This window comes from Dermacentor andersoni, chromosome 10 (genome assembly GCF_023375885.2).
Source record: "Dermacentor andersoni chromosome 10, qqDerAnde1_hic_scaffold, whole genome shotgun sequence".
NCBI classification, from domain to species: Eukaryota; Metazoa; Arthropoda; class Arachnida; order Ixodida; family Ixodidae; genus Dermacentor; species Dermacentor andersoni.
In genome coordinates, this window is record NC_092823.1 from 47,311,725 (window position 1) to 47,336,511 (window position 24,787).

Sequence of the window (24,787 nt, forward strand, 5' to 3'; positions counted from 1 at the left end):
CACGGTGGGTGTATATATAATAAATGATCTTCGATTGAAGAGATAGAGGAAGCCATCGGAAAATTATTTGATCACATGCTATGCTGATCAGGTGATATGAGTCGCTGACTTCAGACAAAAAATAATTTTTATTGTAGGTGGAATGCATAAAATACGTAACGATCGTTATTGTACACAAGTACCGTTGACACGAACTATTGGAACATCACTTCGAGACGGAATGTCCAGAAAAATATCTCGTGCAGGTAAGTAATAATTACTACTATGGTCCAACGGCACCCTTTGGTCTATGAGTGACAATTCAATCAATTCATCACCTCAATTCAATCACCTGGTAATAGTTAACTGCCGAAAAAATAGCCCAAATGCATTTAAACATCTTAGCTTCCTGAGAAAGCTGTCGCTGAGCCTATTCAACCAACCATTGTGATCTCGTACTCACCCCAGTATCTCATACTATCCAGGCCATACATCGGCGTCTGTCGCTTAGTCTCTAGCACGACCATGTCTGAAAGAAAGATGGTAAGTATAGTGGTTTTCAGTTGCAAATCTAAATGCAGAGTAATCTTTACGAACTGATCGCAGATCTTGACAGAATGTCTGACTATCTCATGTACTTCAACAATCTGAAAAAAATGGCCGCCAAACTTAGTTGCTTTAGCAAGAATGTCGGGCGATAAATGCGAGCTTCTCGACATTGTGCGCTTGAAGAGTTTGAAAGATATTCCGTGACCTGTGCACTGGCACGGAAAGCATTCAACCCAAAGTCGAATTGGCACCTATGTCGAAAACCTTGAGCGTAGACACGCGTTTTCCTCAATCATGCTTTGGAGAAATTGCATATGTTTTTGTTTGCAACTATGATTGCTATTTCTCCTAAAAACGTGCAGCACGGTCATCAGAGATAGAGATCAAATTCGGTAATTTGTAACCTTTAAAAAGTAGAGTCTAGTGTAAAAATGTGTAATGATGTTTCCAAAGCATTTAAATTGCCCTGGAGTGTATATTAAGCACTTAAATAGATTAAAAGATGTGCGTAATAAAGCACTAACACTTACAGAAATATTACTTCTGGTTGCAAGAAGGAAAACGTACGCTAACTAGTGGGGCTCTCATCTACAGCAAAAAACTTATGTTGATCTACAAACTGCTGCCGCCTGAGAGGAAGAGAAAAAAGTATGCGTATGGCTTACTGTGACGTCTAAAAGGCGGACATCTTTCAGGTTCACGATAAATTTAGTGATTCAAAGAGCTCTTCCTTTTATTGGGCGTGTGTGCCCATCTCATGCATCGACACGCAAAGGCTACTTGGAAGAAAAGCTCATAAAATGCTTAAGGCGCTCATCCACAAAGACCTTCTCTTTACTGGTCTGGGAATAGTTCACGTCAAACTGATTTTCTGTATATTGATGATAGAATATGCAAACATACTTTTGTATTTTAAAGAGTGACGTACATGCGAAACGCTTGGCAGGAGACTACTTAAATTTATAAACACATACCAGATTTCGAGATGCGCTATATAGGGACTGGATTGGTAGCTGGCGAACCAAATTTAGTAAAACAAAAAGACCACGTAAATGCATTACAAGAAGACATAACAATTAGATAATGACACGAAAGTGAAAAATTCTTCGCGAATTGTTTATCTTTGCATCCCGATGTTTGAAAACCCTAACGTTACAATGGGATCTTTAAAACTGTGCCTCTATGTTACGTCCATCAGCTCACTTCTTGTGTCTTCGTCGATCAGTGCTAAGGTAAGTGTGCCTAAAGGTTTACAATTCTTTAATGAAATATGAAAATTAGTCCATGAAGCAATATTGGTCCTTGTGAAATGCCTTGAGATTCAAGAATGTGTCCTTGATTTTCCCCTAATTTCGTGCCGCCTTGCTGTCGTCTCTCATGACAGTGTTTTCATTTTGTTAGATGCATATATCCAACGCAGTCACAAGAAATGGCCTTGCTCTGAATATAATGTTCAGTTCACTGCCTGCTGTTTTTAGGAGTACAAGCTACATTTTATTTTGCCAGTTGCTAATAGAGCACTTCACTTTTTTTGCGCTATGAACGACTTAGAACAGGCTGTTGCAATACAATCTCACCTTAGCTGAAATGAGTGTATTTCGAAGTGAATTAGAGGTAGTGAAAAAAATCATTTATGGATGCTTTACCTTCTGTGCGAAATATTCCCATACATTAGGCTTTCACTTCATAATTATGTCATTCCGCTAATTTTTTATTTTTGCATTCGAATTTATACCAAATGCTAATTAATGATTAGCTTTTGCTTTAGTCCAAATATTCCCTTTGGTACGGTAGCAATTTGTGCATCGAAAAGAAGGATTCTGATGCACAGCTGCGTTTCATCTCACATATGTACTAAATGCGGAATATCTATCCCATTTACTGCTGCAAGCATGTTCTGCACATTTTTTTTTTGTGCAAAAGCAGAGCGGTTCAAAATAGCGCCGTTGAGTGCCCTGCGCTGCCCATAAGAGCGGCGGAGTAATATGGGGCGTGTGAAAGGAGACCTCCTTGTACACCCTTCAGCACAAGTCCTACTTTTCAGTCCCTGGCCTAACTCCTTGCAATATTCTTTTTAAATATTGCGCGAAATAATAAAATAGAAATTTCTCATCCCGTAAAATGCGAATTCAAAAAACATCCTCATGTATAAAAATGCCTTGTTTAATTGAGAACAGTGGCGTTTTATGATTTTTCTATCGCCTGTTGTATCCTATTGAAGCAGTAATAATTCATCTCAACGAAGATGAGATATATACCCCATTTATATGGGGTATATATCGCTCCCTGTAATTATACAAACAGAATAACGCAGAAAATACCTTGCACTTCAGATCACCACAGATGTACTATACGGCAGCAGTTTTGTGGGTGACGACGACCACGAAATATCTTGCCTTTTATTAATATGAGGACATTTATTTTCATTATTAGAAAGCAATACATCACATTTTAAATTTGCCAGTATTCCTTGGTAGAGGTAAGGTATCGAAACAGAAATGCTACAGTTCTTCGAGTGCCACCGTGTTCACCAAATGTAAAATTCTGGCTTAGCTGAAAAGCACAGAAAAACGACTATAGGTAATGTTCTTTGCACCGAATGACACTGCTTGAGATCGCATCCTGAATGACCCTTTTCGCGGCGATCCAGTTGACACTGCTATGTTTGATCACGTGGTGACGTGTCCACTGCTTGCCTCAACTGCTTCCGTTGCCTCCACGTTTAGAATGGATGTGTATGACGCCAATGCGGCTTAGCAAACCACTGTTTCGGGAGATATCGAAAACTCTTACTGCTCGGACGACAAGACCCTTTGGCCACAGCTTCCGAGAACATGCAAAAGCGCTTTCGGAGCTGATTAAATTTTTGTCGAAACGACGCCAGCAGAGTATATGATTCTTGTTCTAAAAGCGGGGCTAAATATGTTTTCCAAATTTTCATCTCATGGACTGAATCAGGATTAGTGCGTTTTTCTTTGCTCCGCACAAGGCTTGAAACGTAGCTGTTTTCTACATTGTAATGCCTTGTAGCAAAGATGCATTATAACGACTAACTGGGTAACTCTTGTAGGCCGCCGTAGGGGGGTAACATTCAGCTTCCAATTTTTGTGCACTATCAGTATGTGGCTGCGTGAGCAGGCGTTTGGTGTGCAGTGACACCGCGTATCTGAGCACACGAGGGTTGGAACATCCCGCGTCTAACCATGCGCGGCTTAGCCGTGCCCGAGGAAAAGCGGATCCTAGGGGTTGAGACAGTGCGTATATAGTGCGAATACATTCTAGTAAGGGCTCATTGACTCTTTCTTGACAAGTTGGCGATAGAGCTGGCGCATGTTTACGTGCCAGTTGGAGTAGATGGGCGTAGATACTGTGTGCGAAACTTACTCTAATATAGGAAGCGGTGCTACTCTCTTTCTCATTGTTCAAGGAGCGGTACTTACTCTTGCCGATGTTCGGGGGCTGCCCTTTCTTCTAAGGTTAGCTATACAACGCTAGCGGATGAGAAAATTTCTGTAACTTCGAGAAAATTTGTACATATCCAAGTGCCGGTAATACGTACAGACAGTTGCAGCAAGCGGTCCGCGAAGTTGGTACCACAGACTCATTCCATTCCTTATACGCCAGTCAATATTTTTGCAGCCAAGTAGTGCACAGGTGTTATAGCCGCACCATTCAATCCATTATCATTGGAGAACAGTGCGTTAGTGAAAACTCACTTGCATCAGACAGCTGATCTCATCGAAGCAAGGTGGAATCGCTAAAGACTTCGTGCTCGTACGCTGTCGCTGAGGTCGAGGGCTGCGCACCGCCTAAAGCGCCATCTTGTTTCGCTAGAAGAAGTCTCTCAGCGAAAAGAGTCAATATGCGGTGGCCCACTACGCACTTTACACGAAGTAGGCGATATGCACTATTTTGAACATATGTTTCACGTGTAGCGTACAAATGACCAGGATGTTTACTTAGAACGTACAATGCTGAACAACTTATTTGCAGGGTCGCACCATGCCTGAGAAATGGCGACAATTTCGCACAACGCTCTACAAAGCCAAGCATGCTTCACAAGACATAAATGTCTATTGAATTTGAGGCTGCTAAATTTTATCGTCTCCATCAATATCTGTACATTACCACTGATGGTGATTCAAAAAACTAATTCTGGATTTTACGTGTCTGAACAACAACATGATTATGACGGAAAGCATGGTTGGTCACTCCGAAATAGCTTTGCCAGCTTTGCATTCTTTCACGTGCACCCATTAGAACGTACACGGGACTTTTTTTGCATTCCGTCAACATCGTAAATTTGCCACCAAGTACGTGATTCGATTATGTTCTTCCAGCGCAACGCCAAAGTTGCTACGCCACACCGGCGGCCAGATGAGAAAGGTAGTCACAGCACAATGGAAGCACGCCTACCCGTACTGCATGAACATTTATTTGCCTATGCAAAAATTGACAGAAATTTTCATAGCTCAAACAAGCCTAAACCAACCTCATTTCTTTTATGAAATGCCTAATTGCAAGTTCATGACCCAAAATTGCCCACAATACAGCTTAAAATTAAAGGTATATTTTTACCATGCAAAATTACATTTGAATTGCATGGAAACATTCGAAGAAAAGTAGAATTATAAAAGGACTTTAGCACATAGCTTTAAGAAATCGACTATATTTCTCACAGCATCAGCTAGCAAAAGATTTTATAAAACTTTATGTAGTTATTCCTGCTGAATTTATAGCTTTAACATGAATGCCGCATCGCTTAGTCACCTTGATTTAGATTTTTAACCTAGACCTTTGCTTTCTATTGTCTCTAGGAGTCTGACGTAATTTGGAACAATACATTTTTCCTCTTCTTCCGAAAGCTTTCTGCTGTGGCTGTTATTGGCTCATAGAACACATAACATATAGCTTCATGGTATCTTCATTCTTAACACTGCTGGTACTTTTTCTCACCTAATCTACCGCAGTATTGGTGCAAAAAAAAGGTATACCCTGTATAAATTTAGTATTTTACTCCCACTTTGTTCTTTCGGCAGCAAAGAAATGTTTACGCTCACTGACAAACAGTTCATAATTGCATGTTTTGTCGTATGCGCTACAGCATTTATTATTTGCTTGAGATATCAAGACTGATAAATTTCTTGTTCAAAACATCAAAGAACGCTGATAATCGAAAGTAAACACTCCGATATATGTGCGTACGGAATACAAGTGCAATATTTATGAAAATAACCGGCTTATTTACGGACTCTTTCCACGCTGCCTGAATGAGCGGCTACCATAAATTTCAAGTGCAGGACTAAAGCTGCAAAGTAGTCTACTGCTAGAGAGCACATAGACTTTGGATGAATACGTAGAATGTCCTTTCTTTTCGATTGTGTTACACTACAAGGAGCCCTACGCGTACCAGATTTCATACACCTAAGTAAGGGTTGCGAGATGTTAGTTTTGTGCTACAGCTCGGTATTCTAAATACTAAATATTTTACGTAAATACTCTCTAACATGGCGACAAGCTTTTGAAAGAATACTGCGCTGCGCAGTGGTGTGGGACAAGTTTTCACAGAAGAATGTTTCTGCCAATAGCTAAGTAGAACGAATACTTTGTTTGAATACAAGGTAGCCAGCACACCAAACTTATCTTGATTGTAATCATTAGTTGAATTCAGAGAGAGGGTACGCTTGTTCAAGATGCGTGAATGCATACAATAGATAAACGATAGCCATGGTGTCTGCCTCATCGATTAGTATTTCGGAGCCGTTCTCTTATATCATTCTGTGCAACCTCATCTTGGATTGATAGATATTTTAATTACTACTTACTCGATTGATTTTAAAGATCAGCTCATACGGTGTTCCCATTTATCGTGTGCTGTTTTTTCTGTAGAGTTGTTGCAATTTTTCTTGTTTATTTTTTCTCCTCTTTCAGGCTCCTTCCCCCTCTCCCAGTGCAGGGTTTAATTACTATTGATTTGATTGCCTTTAAAGATCAGCTCATATGGTGTTCCTGGTTATTGTGTGCTTTTTGTTCTATAGGGCTGTTGGAATCTTTCTTCTTTGTTCCTTCTTTTTCACTCCTCTTCCCCCTTTTCCAGTGCAGCATAGCCTACCGTGATCAGCCTGGTTAACCTCCCTGTCTTTCCATTATGACTTCTCTCTCTCTCTCTAAACAACCGTATAAGCATAGAAAGTGTATGCGGCATAATTTAGTGTAATGCAAGTAGATTGAGCGAAAACTAGCCACCCTTCCTGTAATGGTCCATCAAGACAAAAGTATTGAGAGTTTCAACGCAAGAAAAATATAGGATAGAAAGTCCCCTCTATGGAATTTGCGTATAGTACGTAGAATTCTTTTTAATCGCTACTTATGAAGTTTTTAATGAACCCTTGAAGCCAACACTGCCGTATTTTGAGCGATAAGCAACTGCAAAGAATACCATGCACATTATGACGATCTCCCCAGTAAACGTATTGTTACTACCAACCTTGTGTTTGGTAAACCAAAGAAATGTTGCTGTAGTAAACTTTCCTCGCATATTATGCGCGCTGGCTCTTCCATGTTCGTTCCAACGCGTCCTCTTTAGAAGCCTTATCGCCATTGTTTCATATGCAGTTCTCTCGTTGCTTGTGCTATTGGCGTGTTCCTTCTCCGCGCAAGCTCTCGCGTGTGCTCTAACTGCGCTTCAGTAAAGCGGAATCGACACGTACCTAGCGTCTCCACGCTCTCGCCGCGAGGGATTCATAATGGCGTTCTGACGCAACAGCATGAAGGGGTCCGCCTAGAAAAAGAAATCCGATGTTGGCGTCGGACGTCGCTTAGCGAAATATGATACTGAACCTGAACTAAGCAGGCCCTCCGAACGGCGCAGAGGCGTTGCTCAACTAATTGAATTCCTGAACGCAAAATACGTCATAAAAATCGTAAAATACGACCTAAACACAACACGCAGGCATGGTAGCGCCGGAAAACATAATTCTGCTTCGCGGAGGTTAAGCACAAACCCCTTTTCCGAGAGGCGCGGCCCACTCGGTTCCTTGCGACAAAGCCATTGCGCTCGGCTCCGCGCATCCGCAGGAAGGCTGCGCTTGCCGGGAAGCGTGACAAGCAGCCAGGGATCTTTGAAATGTATCGCGTTCCACTCTTAAAGGCGAAGCTTAACCGTCCTCCAATTTTAAGCTCCTCGTCCATGCACGCAATGGTTTAAATATCGGGCTTCGGTGCTCGACGTTGCGTGTTCGAACCACGTCGTCCGACAGTTTTAATAGAGTTTAAATATTCATTCATAGAAATTACTTCCTTTAAAATGATGAGCTTACAAAGTCATGAAGCGATTTGAAGCCAGATGAACGAAGTTTAGGCAAATGTATATGTTAAGTGTCACTGCAAGGCAAGCTGGCTGAAGAACTACTGCGTCGGAGGTTCAGGCGCCGACAAGTAGGTGGCGGCATGCATACAGAAGTTTGTGCATTCACAGAAATTTATCCACTAAAGCATAAATGGCTGTGAGGGTTGCTGGGGACACGAAATGAAAGGATGAGCGGAACGGAACAGATAAACACCGGGAATGAAACAAAGAAATCCTAAGCATTAAAATATCTGCAATAAAAGAAAGCATAATCTGTTGTTTTGTGTAACCTCTAAAATGCCTGCTCTCGTGTTATTTCTAGGTGTTGGAAAGCGCTGTTATCACTCATGTTTTCACAAAACTGACTAATAATTTGCTTTTGATTATCTTTGTGCACTCTTTCGCAGGGAGAAAGCCGAATCAACAGTAAACGTGCGTAAAGGTTAAATATCTAGATTTCAGAAGAAACTGCTGATGCCGGATGTCCCCAAGGTTGAACCAAATTTATAAATATTTTTTTTTGCAGAATGTGGTATATCCGAGCCTGTCGGAAAGATTATCAATGGCAGTGTAATATCGAAACCTCAAGTTCCTTGGCTGGTAAATAAGTATTTCGCTCATGCGTCTTTTGTTGAAGCTTGTTTATAGTGTATAACTTCTGGAACTTGTTTTGGTGTATTCATTTAGGATAGTTAATGCCAACAAATAAAAAAAAACATTTTTATGGCGTTTATCAATAGGTAAGCCAGCAATTAGGTCTCTTTAAATGTTTACAACGTGGTCCGCATGAATATTCTGAGAAAATGAACATACTAGTCCGTACTCCTCTAGTTATCGTTTTTGTCAATAAAAATACAATACTTACACGTGAAACTAAGCAGGGCCAGGCAACACTAGACAAAACAAATGAAAATTGCTTACAATGGTAACCTAACTTATCTGAGTCCGACAAATGTCAGGTTTAGATCATAGTCATGGAAAATATTTAGGTAGGCAGCACTCAAGGTGTGATTCCTAGAGCTTCATAGATTTGTAGGGTTAGTCATTAGACACTCCTTTAGTTATAAATGCCAAATTTATATATTTGATTTAAAAAAAAAGCTTCTTTCTGCCTTCCTAGTTATCTCGACTTTCCTAACATATTTCGTATTTAACAGCTGATGGCTAAAATATTATTCTCCGGATTGGAGCAATGGAAAATCAAGACCCAATATGAATATTTCGACCTCATAAGTAGGAAGATGCGTATATAGACTAGAACCGAAAGCCTTGTGCCGTCATAGACATAAAGCAACTTTATCCAATTATAGACGTGAAACATACGTTTGGTTACTATAGCTATTAACTGGTAAACCTCGACACTTTATTCAGCCGGGGCACAAACTCGAGCGCACGACGCAGGCCACGATGATAAATACATACGTATGAAGAAGATGAAAGGTAAATATAATGCTCACAGTACTGCTCCCGTACACGGAAGCGGCTAACCGGGCTGGTGGTTATGCCGGTGAATGGCGTATGAAAGGCTACAAGCACCATAAGTGCACAATCTCTGTAGAACGGCAGCGGCCACGCGTGGCAACGGAAGTGATTCCGAAGAAACAACAGTTCTGGTTCGTTTATCTTTTGAGCATTTGGGGATTTTCACGATTTGATACTAAGGGTTCCTTTCATTGGCAAGTTATAAGCTTTGTTAATTAATGTTCTCACTTCAGAAGCCCTGAGATTCCAAAGGTGCGTTCAGAGTTAAGCTTTACTTTCGCCAAGTGACCGTTATCGAGTAGTTAGGCTTTCTTTTTTTTGAGTGAGTTGAAACGTCAAGGTCAATCTTGTTAAGCGCCTTTAGTAAGGCGCGTGTGTATTAACGTTTTTCAGAAGTGTTTCCGAATTTTTCTTCTCAGCATACGCTCATTGATTTTCAATAAGTGCATCATTCCCATTAAAAAGCATTCGTACGATTCCATGTCGTTTTGGTGGCATTAAATTGTAGTTTGTTGATGTACAGCCATTTAGATAATAAATTCAAGTAATCATTTATTTCTCTTTTTAAGCATTGCTGGGAAGAATTTGCAAAGAAAAGATTACTATAATCCGCGTACATGATGATATTAGGTGTATGAACGTGCAACGCGTGCGCAAGTGGTGCAGAGAATTCAAAGACGGACGTACAGACGTCCAGAAAGAACCGCGTTCTGGACGGCCAGCATTGTTGCGTCCCCTTGCGAAAGTGGAAGCAACAATGCTGACAGGTCCAAGTGTTACGGTTCGGGAGCTTTGCGAGATGATCCCTGATGTGAGCAAGGCCTGCTTTGACAAAATTTTCAACGACCATTGAAGGTATGCCGAAGTTTGTGCAAGGTCGGTTCCGAGAATGCTTGCGGAAGACCACAAATGGCAACGTGTTGAAGCGGACCACGAATTTCCTCAGGCGCACGAAACTGATGGCGAGAAATTCTTGGACTCTACTGTCACTGGGCACGACACCCGAGTCGACTACATGACACCGGAAAAGAAATAACAATCCCGTCAGTGGAAACATCCAGAGTCGCTGAAGCCGCGGAAGTTCAAAGAAACACTGTCTGCCGGTAAAGTGATGGCGAGCGTTTTTTGGTACAGGAAGGGGCTATTGTTGTGTGAATTCATGCCTGCCCGTACAACAATCAGTGCGGACCGTTACTGTGAGACGTTGCAGGACCTTTGCTGCGCTATTCGAAACAAGAGGAGAGGCATGCTCACGAAGGCAGTGCGTTTCCATAAGGACAACACTCGTTCGTATATCACCCGTGTAACAAACGGTCTCATCAACACATTTGGATGCGATACTGTCACACACCCGCCCTACAGCACGCACATAGCCCCAAGTGACTACCACTTCTTCCCTGAACTGAAGAAACACCTGGGGGGAGGAAGCAAATAGGAACTGGAGAGGAGCAAAAAGGAAAACCTTTAAGCTACCTTAATGGCCCGGTGGGACGGTTCTACGATTCAGGCATAAAGATGTTACACCGCATGCAAAAATGCATTGATCTCAACGGCGACTATGTCGAAAAATAGGGGAAGTCTAAGCTTTACAAAGATGTAATTGTCGATGCCAATAAGCATGTTTACGTTGTGAAAAATCACAGGGAACCTTATTTTACGAATAGCCCTCGTATATGGACACTCCAGGCGCATTCACACTGTGGTCGTCAGCGTCTCCGTGATGTTCCGTATAAAGTCCAAGTGCTATAACACCATCGCGCCGCGCCGTATGCTGCATGTGCGAGCGAAAGAATGTTAGAGTGAGTTGGCGATGGTGGCTCCATCTCGCTCGCACAAGGGAGGAAAGCAGGGAGGTAGCGCACCGTCTTCTATCGCGCGCAACGTTCCGGTGAGGGCGTTCTACTCCTGCGGCAGCTGCGTACGGCGTAGCCGCGCGGGCCGTGTCTACGAAGGGATCTGCGATGGGAACAGAGTACGCCTAGTGCTTATAGCTTCGTGTACACTGTTTTCGCTGCTTAGTTCGCGTTGAAGCGAGAGGAATCACGAGGGTAAGTTCGCTCGCTGCTGACGCGCGTTTCTTCACTGGAGAATATTTACAGCGAGTATGCGCGGTCATTCAGTGAGATGTATTCACGTCTGCTACGTTACACGTGACACCGTGCTTGTTAATTTAGTCGGCGAATGTTTGCAAGTTTGTACGGCCGATAAAACTACTAATCCTACTTCGTGTAGCTGTCTAATAATTTGTTGTCTCAATCGAATATTCGCCTTTCGGCCGTTCCTGCAACATTTATTAAATCCTATTTTTAACCACTCTTATAATTATTAACCCCTTTTTGAGACATTAACCGTGTTGTGTGTTCCTTAATCTTATTCACAGTATTGCGCTGTTTGTAACAATACGCCGTGGTACCCAGAAGCACGCCTAACCACCATGCTGAAGAGCTCATTACCGTTTCGCGTTACCCTTTGAATAGGGTGCGAGAAAAAAACTGCTATTTTAATTAAGGGTACTTCATTTTTGCAGGTTACCGTCATTGTCTACAAAAAAGATGGGTGGGAAGAAATTTGTGGTGGTAGCATCATAACACGAAATATTATTCTCACAGCCGCTCATTGTATTCCAGACCCAGATACTTTGTAAGTATTCGCGCACGTAATTCATGGAATATTTCTTAACATTTGTGTTTTGCTGGTTTCAAGTTTCGATACTTACAGCTGGAACTATCAGTGTACTTTATTCACTTTACGAAAAGCACGTCTGCCCCTGCTTGAGGAAATTCTGCAATGCGAACGGCCAAAATATTATCTGGGAACAACATAATACCCACAGAATGCACAATATATATATATATGTAGTGGTCGTTCGCTGTAAATACTCGCAATATTAGCCATAGTATCCGCAAAATACGAACCCAACCTTGATATTGTGCGGATATTTTGGCGCTTTCTGTGGCCTTCATGCTGGTGTTTGCCCTTTTGGGGTTCGCAAGCAAAATAACCTGGTCATGGTGGCACTGATGTTCAAATGTCAACTGACCTTGTAGATAATTCCGGTTTTTCATTGCTATTGGTCCAGCTGTCGCGAAATTTAAACATTGGTCCTTTCCCGGAAAAGCTCGGGAGCTCCCAGGCAGTGTATGTATTGCAACTCATTCTACGTAGCCGTTACATTGTCGCAAAGAGCGTGCCTTTGGGGTTGTTTCCAGAACCATCAGAAAGAAATTTTGTTGTTGCGGGAACATAAAAATTATGTTTGAAAGGCTCGCATATTCAACCCTTCACATTCTGTCTTTTCTTCCAAGTGAACTCCATGTAGCCAGAATTCATGTGCACTACAACACCACAAGACTTCTACGAGGCCCATTTATTCAGGTTAAGTATGGTGTTTTTCACAAACAACACCACTTCAATGGAAGATGGCAATATGACATTGGACTAATAAAAGTAAGTGTGATAATGTGCTATTTTTCTTGCACTTGGTAAGAACAGGGAAATTCATTTTTACGAAGTAATTCCTTTTTCGACGCGGTTCGGGGTAAACAATCCAACGCATTTTTTTCCGCCAAAGCTGTCATTTGATTAACATTATTATTTGTCTAAGTGGCTTATACATATAAACTGTTTCTGAGACAACACCGAATTTTGAAAATTTGCCTGTTAGAGATTGCACAACGGTAATTTTGTCTTGAAAAGGCGGAGACTGTGTACACAATAAATAGCAATGTCTAATTTTTGTTTTTTTTTCACAAAATTTCACAATTTGGCTTTCCTCCAAATACATTATGGCCGGTAAATTTCTAAAGCATCAGTACGGCGCCGGTCTTCAGATATCCACCGTCAAACTTGCAATAAGTAAGCAGTGTCGTTCCGCTTACTTATATATAGAAATATACCCCTGCGAATGTGCTTACAGACCGTGCAATACAACATGCGAAATGGTGCATTTGGATGAATGGTAGTTTTTCTGGTCAATGGAAATGCTCTTTAGAAGAAGCTCTAAAACATGACAATCGCTCCTACACGAATGGCTTGCGATGCATTCCACAGTTCCATTCTTCAGGAGAAACACCTATTTTGTACGCAAATCATCAGTTAAGTACTCTGTAAACTTCGATGTCATCAACGAGAGGAAATCATGATCCCTGGAGGAAAGGTGCAGTAAACGATCAAAATAAATTTTGTCATGAGAGGACACTCAGGCATCCTAGATATTCAAGACATCGACATCGTTTTGTTAGATAAAGAATAAGACACTCCAGCGCCAAATTTTATGGTTCTCATTCAGTCACAAAAACAACCACCCTGAAAGCAATATTGAAGATCGTATGGTACGTCGGTCAACACAGCGTAATCGAATGTGCTTCAATGGGAAACATTTTCAAGTATTAACCTAGACGGGATTAGTGAAAGAAACGTCGAAGGGCGAAGTGGCATGCACCTTCAAAGAGAAGATTATGTAGCGTAATAGCCCTGTGGAAGGGAGAAAAGGACAATGAAGCTGGAAGAAAGGGAGACATAATGAACGCTACATTCACAGCAAAGCTTTAACTACATTGTTTCCTTTTAATTAAGAATGGCGCAGACATTGACAGCATGAGAAACTAGAATGCTAGGCCATCTTGTAGCAAAGATCAGGAATGAAAGTCTGAAAACTTCTGACATCCGCAGAGTTTTTCTTTAGTACATACCGCTGAAGAATTTACCGGCTACAATTTGTAATATTTGATGTGTGCCATTAAAAGGTGAATCAAATAAATTTTGTTAGCTAGTTGAATGTGCATTTTATTTTCCCTTCAAGTAATATCCTCTTCTCCTCCTTTTCATCCACTGTCATAGCCATTAATGCATTATTTATATAATTCAATCAGTAAGTACAAGTAATTTCCCCTATGTTGTCCTCGGTGTCTTTGTTGGTGTCTCATGATACGGTCCTCCTCTTCGATTTATTCAAAGCGCGCACTAAAATTGTGCTACCTGCGACAGACAATTTCTTTTTAATTTTCTGTACTACAAACAACATCAGCTACATATTGCAGAATATCACGCAGTCTAAACATTCAACTGGCCTTTCAACAACATTGTTGTCAGAAAAAAAAAACACAAGTGCGAAAACAAGTCAAATCGAAATGTTAGTCTGTGTCTCTAAATTTACCTTCATTTAGTTGCCTGCGCAGCAGTAGTAATCATAGGAAGGCTGACTCTGAGCATCACCAGATGCTTTGGTGACTAAACTTGCCGGCTTTTTAGTTTTCTTTATAGTGCATGTGTTGGTCGTATATTTGCAACAGCAAAAAATACTGCATTTGATTTAGGAAGTTCTAGTTTTACATCTCCGTAAATGTGACCTTATCGAAGTTGTTTTACAACTATATAGCGAGTAGGCGGTGTATGATGACACTTAACCAAATTGTTGAGCTCACACTTAAGGGTTGAGGCTGACATTTCGGGCTGAGCGCCAGGCCTACTACTTTCCACGGTCTTTATGGATTCCTGTCAAACATTACTTAATAATTACTGTGTACGCGCAGCAGGTAATGTCAATGGCATCTTTCACAGCATGCTCCTTGTGAAGTTAAAAAGAAATCAGTTTTGGGCAGCTCACGCACACACTTCCATTAGAACAGCGGTTCGCGAGCTTCCAGTAAATCTAATAATGCTGCCTCTATCTAGCGGTGAAGAAAATGCTATTCCGTGGCATACAAATGAAGCACACCTGCGCAGGGCAAGAATTCAACTTTTTCTCAGAGACTTAAATGTTCGTTCAGGAGACGATAATGCACTTGATCTAAACGTGCATCTTAAAACACCAAATCCGTCAGTTGACAGCAAAAATGTCCCTAGATTGTCTTTCTTGAGGTATCAACTCCACCGTGGAGCAACAATTTCTGCATGTTAAACAACTAACGTTTCTCCGGCATCAATGAGTAGGTAATATTTCGTATTCATTGCCATTACTAGCGACAATAAACGGCGTGCGCCTAAGGGGTTAGGATCGTCTACTTTGCAAAGTCTACAAAATGGAGCACAACAAAAATTTCTAAACAAGAATCTCGCCGTACTACTAATTATGATGTCACAAAATGTTGCTGGAGGTTGCCTAGCTGCAGTGGGAAGTAATCCTACAGTTTCCCTCTAGGCTGTAGTTACCGAAAAGGCAACGACGGTTGTCTTTGGCACACAGGCATTTCTAACTTCAAATGTTCACAGTGCGATGTGTTCCAGTGTTTGAGTTGTAGAAGCAACCTTTCTCGCTTCTCTACATCGTTAGTATACCTATAAAAGACGGTACACTGCTGCCTTTTACAAGTACCTACCAAACACCAGTCTTGAACAAAATTTTAAACTAAACCGGCAGCTAAAGAGTGCTGTTGACCTACCGTATCTGGCAAAATTTCTGGAGAAGAGTTTTTATATTTTATTTTGTATATACTTGGTAATAAAAAGAAGAAATAAATCAATAAAAATATTCTAAGCCTAATCTGAAGTATTCTGGCAGTTGTAGGGTTAATACCGTATATTACTGGTGATACAAATAACATGTTCTCAAGCTTCGAACGCTCTGTTGCTGTCCTGTTCTTTTATCGCGCATGCATCTTCCTCGACTCCACGTTTCGCATAGGAATATATATATGTGTGTGTGTGTGTGTGCGTGTGCAAAAGCACCAAACCGAGCCGTATCACCAGTGATCGACGAAAGTGACTTCCGTCTACGTTGTAGTGACAGTAAAGTACCAACTATGTCAAGATTGCGAATCATGAAGTTAACTTTCTATTGGACGAACCTGTGGCAACAAAATCAAGTGACACCCCAAACCCAACAAGAGCGTTGATCACAGTCGGTGGTCATCGAAATTTAATCTGCGGGTCAGGTTAGTCGACCTTTATGCGTGACTAGTCGAAGCCCCCACTGTAATCGCTGGTGCTCACATATGTTCGGGAAAGTACAACATTATTCACGTCGCGCTTATAATATGCTTAAATGATGTTCCGAGAGAACATAGACAGCTGATAGAAGCAATGATAAGATTCTAGTAAGTTCAAAATCAAGCAGGCGCGCCTGGAGCTGAGCGATAGCTCAGCTCAAGCGCCGCTCAAGGTAGTCGGCTGTGCCAGGGAACACAATCGCATGCCTCAACTGCCTCAGTGAGGGAGCATGCCTCAGTGAGGGAGCAATCTTCATTAGAACTTATGACAGTTATCTCTAATACGAGTGGGTGAGATATTACAAGCGAAAAACCTACAATTAACGGAATAACTTTTACTGAATTTCACCATGTGTAACAAAACTCTACTTTCCTCCCCTTCTCAATGCTATTACGCTACATCGTCTTCTATATGAAATTTCATGCCACTTCGCCCTTCCACGTTTCTTTCACCAACCCCTTCTGGGTTAATACTTAATACTTACTGTTGTGCTCAATGTTCTGGCAAAAATTAGGCACAAATATTTTGTTTATAATATCCGTTGTGCCAATTTCTCTATCGTGCTTAGGTCCGTTTTGTGGGGTAAATGGTTAAATGTATTTCTTTGCTGAGACGCTCAAAGGTAATTGGGTCAATTCAGTTCTGCTTTTTGAAAGAGCCATGTTACGTGAGTGAGATTGATGCAAACGTCTAAGCACCTCCTTTTGTAAATTAGAAAAAGGAAAGAACACTGCAATCAACGTTCTTGTTAGGCTCGAAAGTGTGCCGCTCATTATCACAATAACCATGTCTGTTCCTGGCATGGTCCTCCAAACAACGATAGCATACCATGCACTGTATTCATTAGCACCTTATAAGGGACGGCGTTTACTTAAATGCGCTTTTTTTTATCCCTGATGTCTATCGTAAGACCCTCGTGCTCACGCACACTAATTGATCGGTAGGATTTTCCCTTCCTTACCTTGTGCTCTCATCAACAGCGTGTGGCCAGTTTTCACACTGTTTTACTACACTTGGGCGATTGTGCCAAGCCTCTTGGTAAATTGGATGTTGCCTCTTGTTAGCTCTGTCTTCCGTCTCCCTCTTTGATGTCACAGGTTCCAACGCCCCAAGGTATTTATCACCATAGAAACGGTACTGCTGCCTTGTGATAGGCTTGCCCTTGTGGCAATACACTGACACGACAACCGCATGCATAGCTCTGCCGAAGCCTCGCCATCTTATCGTTTTGCCCAGCGAGGCATACCTTCCGCGTATACAAGCATCGCGATCTGGTCATCGTTTACATAAGATCTCTCTTGGCACACTCATCACCTTTCGCGGCTACGGAGTCTTGGCAAAAGGGATGTGGTATTTGCCTACTGGTACCTTGGCCTTTTAACATAAACCGAACACCGCAAAACGTCTATGTTATTTCATCGGCCTGCTTAACTTATACAGGCGTGTCCTGCCTAAAGCCGCTGTCTATGAGGCTTTTCTTCCATCATGTCTTGGCATTTCTACGAGGTAACCAATCCGTCACCTGGACGTCAGTTTTGACGCAAGCCTTCGAGGACCCCACAGCCGCTTTCTGAGACGCCACTCTCTTGGGACTCTTCTGGAATACGTCCAGCACTGCCACCGGAGCAGCCCTCGCGCAACGCGTAGAGAAAACCTACAGGCCATTCACGTTCGTCCCTAAGAAACTTACCACCCCCAAGACAATCCTTACAGCCCGAGCTCTACCGAGGAAGCTATGATGCCGGCACAGAGCAACTGCATATACGTATATGTTGTTGCCATCAACGAAGTAATTATTCACCTTCACAACATACTCGAAGTACAGCATTACATATTCTATACCAATCACAACCCTATCACATACACCTTCTTTCAATGCCACTATAGACTTTCCTTGGTCCAGCAGAACTATCTGTCATTTATCAGCGCGTTTGCCCAAGGTTACCATAAACATCCCGACTTTCACCAGTAAGGATAATGCGGTAGCCGGAGCACTATCAACCCCATGTCTCCGACATCAATCTTTCGTCTCTGTCTGATGACGTTCTCGCCTAGCCTAAGACAGCCTGCGCCAAACAGCAGAAACTCCTCAAGAGTGGATGTTCGCTCAAGCTCCAGCAGCCCCCCCTGTTTCGGTTAAAAACAACTGTCTACTTCGACATAAACAGCGCGTAACCCGAACACCTCGTGCCTTAATACAGTGTCGTGGACTCTTCAACGAGCTGCACAACTTCCAGCATTATGGTATTCGCACATCTAAGTGTCTCGTGCCTAAATGCCTCATGCAGCATGACTACGTACCTTGGCGCGCACTTGCATTTACTGCTAACACGCCAAATCACCCGGTCTGTCAGTTCGCCACTAAGAATGCTTCCAACACGTTATACATCAATGACCCCTTTCCTCCAGCCCAACCTTATCGTTACTGTCTCCCCAAGATAGGTCGTTTCACTCGATGGCGGGAAGTAGGGCCACTCGAAAGCATCACCGAAAACGGCGTCGCGTTAACTTTCTTCTCCGGCTGGATAAACCGTTTCGATACCCCTCCTTGTCCTCGCGTCAGATGCGACCAAGAAAGGCAGTTTTAAGCTCAGCTCTTTCGTACCTTCAGGTTCGGCACAGGTTTTGAGTGACGAAGACCACAAGTTGCCACTCTGGCGCCCTAAGAATAATGGAATGCTTTCACCGGCAACCCAGAGCAGCTATTATGAATCACCGTTACACAACCTGGCTCGACGCTCTCCCTTTGTCACTCTGGGTCTTTGCTTCACCTTCAAATCCAATATTGTAGCGACACCAGCAGAGCTTTGATTATTGGGAGCCAATGCACGTTCCCAGGGAGTTCCTTTGGTATCGTCTTACGCGGCCGTCTCTGATCCTTCCGATTTAGTGGTCCGGCTGCACCGCGCCATGACCACCCTCCATCAATCGCAAGTGGCGCATCATTCCAGACCGGCATCCTCCATCTTCAAGGACACTACAACATGCGCAAGCACCTTTCACTGAGATAAGGCCTTCCATCGTACTTTCTAGCTATCATAGACCAGCCCCTACCGTGTTATCCGTCGCGACAAGAAAACATTCACTCTGCGCATCAAAGAGAAAGACGTACGCGTTTGTATCAACTGACCAAAGCTGGCATACATTCTCTCCGACTGGTTACGTACCATCAGCAGCCCCTTTGCGCTTAAAGAACTTTTAAGGACGTCAGATCACATTCACCAGACTGCTCCACGTGGGGAGTGATGTGATGCCATATTGCCTCAACTGTACACTTAGCCCTGCCAAAACTTTCGCCACGCGATCGCTTCCTCAGGGAGCCACGCCATCCTCAATAAGAGCTACCTCCATGAGCAGGCTGGGTGCCACAGAAAAGCCATTGACACTCTATCGGACATTCTGCGTGGTTTACAGATTCCCAGGCTGCATCTGAGGCGGCTGCTTTCCTGTGAGACTTGAGTATGATACATTTGGCGTTCATTATTTCTGGAGAAATAAACTTGCGTATGTTGGTATTGTGCGTTTGGTTACGTCACTTCGCAATCCCACTGCCTATCAACTGGTTTCAGAAAATTTCATGCAGGTAACTACTGTCTTTTGCTGCACAACATTTTGATGGACATGTCTCTGGAGCTCATGAAGAACAAAATTGCTGAGCAAGGACCAGGCGATATAGCCATCCTCACAACTAGATTACCCTTCCGCCCCTTCTGGCGCGTTCTATTTTTTTCTATATAAATTTATTTTTCTCTCTCTAGCCACACAATATATTTGTATATACAAATGCAGTTCAAGTTTTTAAACACGGTATTTAAGTTCCGTGGTGCTCCTCTTGAAAATAATTAAATCCTTGTGCCCTAAGTATTTTTACCTTCCATTTTTCTCCGTACAGCTTGAGAAACCGCTGCCAAAATATGATAGGTTTGTTCGCCCAGTGTGCCTACCAAAGCAAGGCCAGAAGACCAAGCCGGGACCAATGCTGTTCGCTGGAACTGGTCGTATTGGCTACAGTAAGGACCTATTTGCATATAACGCAGTATGCAAACATAAATCGTGCTTCATATTGTCTTGCGTGCTGGTAATACTTCGTCTTTAACCTCAAATTGGTAGAGGTCATGGCTACACATCTTTTATCTTCCTAAAACACGGCACTTTGTGTCACCGTGATCAGATAAACAAAAAAACAGTGAATTTTTTGTGTTCTAGAGAGGCGTCCGACATGTATAGGCGTTCGACAGGCCTGAGGCTATTACACGACTTGAAATCTTTTCCCGTCGCTTTCCGTATCCTGCGCTCAAGAGAAAATTTGTTTGGAAGAATTTGTTTCTTGAGATTATATTGCGCTTAAATCGTTGGCTGACGTTGTACCATTAGGAATGCATACCACTTAAGATAGGAACGTAAACAGTCACTGCACTATATCCGCACCCTTCAATGAGCATAGCTGGAGAACTCGGGTTGCTAGCATTTTGTTGAGAATAAAAAGAAACAATTTGGTAGAATATGCAATACAGTACGGCTAGTCTGCGTCAAAGTAGAGCAATTCAATGCTTTTAAAGGCAAGAGACACTCTAAGAGAGGTACATATTGTGATACGAACAGGATATATGAACCCATATTAAAAAAAAAAAAAAACCCTGGCTCAATTCTAGTTGAAATCTTGTTAAAGCGAAGCGTTCTTTGTGTACTTGACTCATGAACCATGCGTAAGTGTATGTGAAATGTGGTTTTCGAAGTATAAATATTTTTTTTTGGAGAACAGCAGTTTAAAGGAAAAATAATTTTGTTTTCAGGGAACTGAAGACAGGCTGTATATTATTAGACATAGTTACATGCAGGGCGTCATACTTATATTATTCATCTGAATTTTTAGTTGTGTATACTGTATCCTGTGGCACTAGTGGTATTTTTGATACATTACTGGTGTAACTGCGGATCAAAACGCGCCAAGCGTGTCAACGCACTGGGTTGCGCGCGAGAAAATGAACTCTATACGCCACTTTACCGCGCAGGCGTCCGTGGCCAATGGTTTCATCATCGGACTTCTGTGCTAGAGGTCCTGTGATCAAATCTTGCCGTAGGACAATTTTATAATGTTTTTCTTATTTATGTAACACCACACTTTGCTGGAAACGATGAGGTTACAAGGTAACGAAGCCGTTTGAAACCACAAGAACGAAGCTTAGGCAATTCCATGTACTATCCATACTGGTTGAATGGGGCTGCTTGCAGCTTCTGTAGACGCTAGTGCCACAGCTCCCATTCCTATTTATCGTACGATCATTCATGCTTGAAATGGTAAAGTACTTCTTCGCCGCACCGTTCCTAGAACGCACCAGCTCTTTGAGCATATTTGGCGTCAGGGGCTAGATACGCACGAAATAGCGCCCGGACCTCTCCAAGACTGCTTCGCCTTAAATGTCGGCGAAAGCGAGATGAATGTGTGCGAAGATTCCAGGTGGAGGCTTTCGGCATATACTTTCACATAAAAAAAGCTCGTCATGCAGACATAAACTTAAAAGTTCCTTCGAATGCCCCGCAGCAGCTCCCAACCAGATGCTCTAACGAGGCACGCTACTCGACCACGTATGAAGGGAAGGAGACGGAGTTTTGCAGCATAGGGGCGTCGGGTCTCTTCTGGAGAACTTCTCCCAAGGGCCGCACCCCGGAATAACATCGAAAAAGTAAAATGTCAAAGTATGCCATTCAGAACGTCACCATTCAAAGTAATGGAGTGTGGCGGTTGAAGACAAGACCCAACATTAAGACGGAACCAGTTCTCACAAATTTGCAAGGGAAATTCCATTTTCATGCTCATTTCGCTTCATTAACCCAAGTCTTGCTCAATCCGCTATTGGCCATGAATTCAGAGGACAACAACAAGAACAAAATGGAAGCCCGCCGTTTGTCCCGTCGTGGTAGCGTAGTGGCTATAGCGCTGCGTCGGATGCGCTGCCAAGCCCGAATGTGTGGCACAAAATTCTGGCTGCCGCGGCCGCATCTCGATGGGAGTTAAGTGCAAAAACGCCCATGTGCCGTTCATTGGGTGTACGTCAAAAGAACTCCTAGTGGTCGAAATGAACTCGGAGTAGCCCACAACAGCGTGCCTATTAACCATGTCGTGGTGTTCGCACGCAAAACCCCCGATTTACTTCAATGATTAAGCCCCCCGCCTGTAAGTCGTCCAGTCCACATGCCGCGATAGCCCGACAACTGCAACGACACGACGTTCTCTATCGACTCCTGTGACTACTGTCAATCAAAGGTTGCGCTCACGTCGTTCAGAAGCCTTACGGAGCCCGCCTACGTCATTCAATGCGATTTAGGGGGACTCGTCTAAGGAGAAATTCTCTGTATCGATAACAGTGCAAACATTCCTCGAAAACTGAAAACACAAAGCGGTAGTAGCCGAGAGTTATGAGCCACATCATACTCGCGTGTTCTTGGGCCACGCCAATGGAAAGTGTGTGGCCCTGCCGATCAAGAGTTCTCAAGCTGTCTTATTGACACTTACATTGGGACGTGCATTAGATGCCGCTGTCATAATTTGTGCTGGGTTACACTGTAAGTTGCGACACACTGACTTCAACCACATAACGCAGTAAAAAAACGGTTAATCATCTCCTCGCTCAGTCCAACATAGCTGAGAAATGATATGTATATACTTAAATACGGGCGATATAAAGTAGCCTTTGTTAGTTTCAATTTCTCGGCGTGTCCAATTTTGATAGAGCCGTTTTCTCAAAGCTTTATATACTTATATCGAGCACTCGAGCAAACCTACATCGTTGTAAATACTGCTCGGCACTCTAAATTTTGAGCAAGTATTGCTTCGCCGCATGAACTTCTTTACGGGGGGGGATTAGGTTCGTCTTGTTTTATTGAGCCGTAAATTTGGTCAATATTGCTAAAATTGTCATAATCCAAAACACCTCTTTTTCACACGTTAACGCGTTACTTCAGTACGCAGCTCTTTTTCGAGCGTTTCAGTTCCCGGGCAATCTCCTACATGTAGAATAGTAACCGAATGTGGTTAGTTAAGGTCTTCAAAAATGATGTACTCCATTGCTGTTCCTTCCACATTTTTTTCCCCGCATTTTCATCTGACTTGACAAAGTTCGTCCACCCCATCAGTCCATATATTTCGATGCCACCCGCCGTGCACGTTATTTTATACTGTTGTTAAGCGACGCGCTAGGAGACGATAACATTTCTAACATTGAGCCGTCAGTGACATGGACGTGCAAGCGAGCACCGCCGTGAAAGAATATGCTTGAAGTGCACAGTGTAATTTCCTTAGACAGGCAGGATGACGACCAAGGTATATTCTCTACGTCAAAGCAACCTCAGAAAAACGTTTTCAGGGCAGCGCACGGAAACCTACTTTGCATATCTTCCATCGGGCCTGCGGCACTTCCAACGACGACAGCAGCCGTGTGCGCCACTCTCTCTGGCAAGGCTAAAAACACTGAAACAGTCTCATCAGTGCAGCGCCAGTATATCATCTGCATTTGTCTAGAAAGAGACCTTTTCGACAGACGTCAAATGTCCAGCATAAAGCTCGTCACCCTATCGCTCAAAACAAGCGTGCTATCTACTGTAATACCTTAAAACCGTAGTTTTTTTAAAGGCTGCATTAGAAAATTAGGTGGGAACTGTATTTACGAATTCTTCCACGTGTTTTATGTAGTAGTCTGACCCATTGCCATACGATGTGACAGCTTTTACTATTGTCCCAATGCATCTCATAGCCGATTATCATCATGGAATCATTGTGCAGAGTAGATTTTAGGAAGGGTAACAAGCAGTTTGCGAGCTGGAATAGAATACAAGTGCCTACGCCGGGTGAGGAAAGTACCGAATCACAATAATATGATCAATTGGTTTGCAATAATATCACGCACTGTGAGAAGATGTAAACATTAATTTGTGGCGATGCTTTGTGCGCCTTGTCACTGTTTGAGAGACCACACGAAGCGTCGCACGCGCTCCAAATAAAGCGCGGTCTTTTAACGAACTCAGTGCTGCGCGCGAAAGAAGAAACAAACCACATAATATATTGCATTTATATTGTACCCACATTACATTCAATAGATACCTTGTTTGCATCATTACTATGCAAACACAGCTTGGGTATGGGGTTAACGCTGACATGTGCGGTCATCAACATATAATAAAACTGCAGGTCCCAGCGTAGTGATCACGGCATACGCAAAAGTACCTTGCAACGAATCCGACCCAGACAAAGCCTAAAAAGTACCGAGGACAGTACCCGCAAAACAAGTTTCATAACGATACACCACGACTTCAGCGTCGACTCGTTACATCTAACACTAGCTAGCCGAGATTAGAATAGGCTCGGCTGCCAGAACAGCGTAACTGCGCAAACTACGTGTTGTAAGTTCAGCTGCATCTTCCATCGTAGAAAAAAATATATCGACATCATCCTGTAAGTTTGCTAGCAAGAGGGACAAGCTAAATTTCGCAACACCTGTTTGATAA

General features: G+C 42.8%; 1 protein-coding gene and 1 long non-coding RNA gene across 2 annotated transcripts in view; one reads left to right on the forward strand and one right to left on the reverse strand.

The window, feature by feature from the left end:
• Positions 1–24,787, reverse strand: part of LOC129380639 (uncharacterized) — a 40,031-nt gene that overhangs the window by 5,813 nt on the left and 9,431 nt on the right. Inside the window, exon 2 of the long non-coding RNA XR_008608820.2 lies at positions 443–508. This is a non-coding gene — a long non-coding RNA (uncharacterized lncRNA). The remainder of the gene's footprint in view (positions 1–442; positions 509–24,787) is intronic.
• The window catches only part of LOC126543402 (mast cell protease 4-like), a 28,073-nt gene continuing 4,787 nt past the window's right edge, over positions 1,502–24,787 (forward strand). Inside the window, exons 1-6 of the mRNA XM_055062294.2 lie at positions 1,502–1,760; positions 8,284–8,308; positions 8,403–8,476; positions 11,886–11,998; positions 12,664–12,805; positions 20,178–20,295. Of these exons, the coding sequence (XP_054918269.2) occupies positions 1,662–1,760; positions 8,284–8,308; positions 8,403–8,476; positions 11,886–11,998; positions 12,664–12,805; positions 20,178–20,295 (571 nt within the window). The 5' untranslated portion in view covers positions 1,502–1,661. The remainder of the gene's footprint in view (positions 1,761–8,283; positions 8,309–8,402; positions 8,477–11,885; positions 11,999–12,663; positions 12,806–20,177; positions 20,296–24,787) is intronic.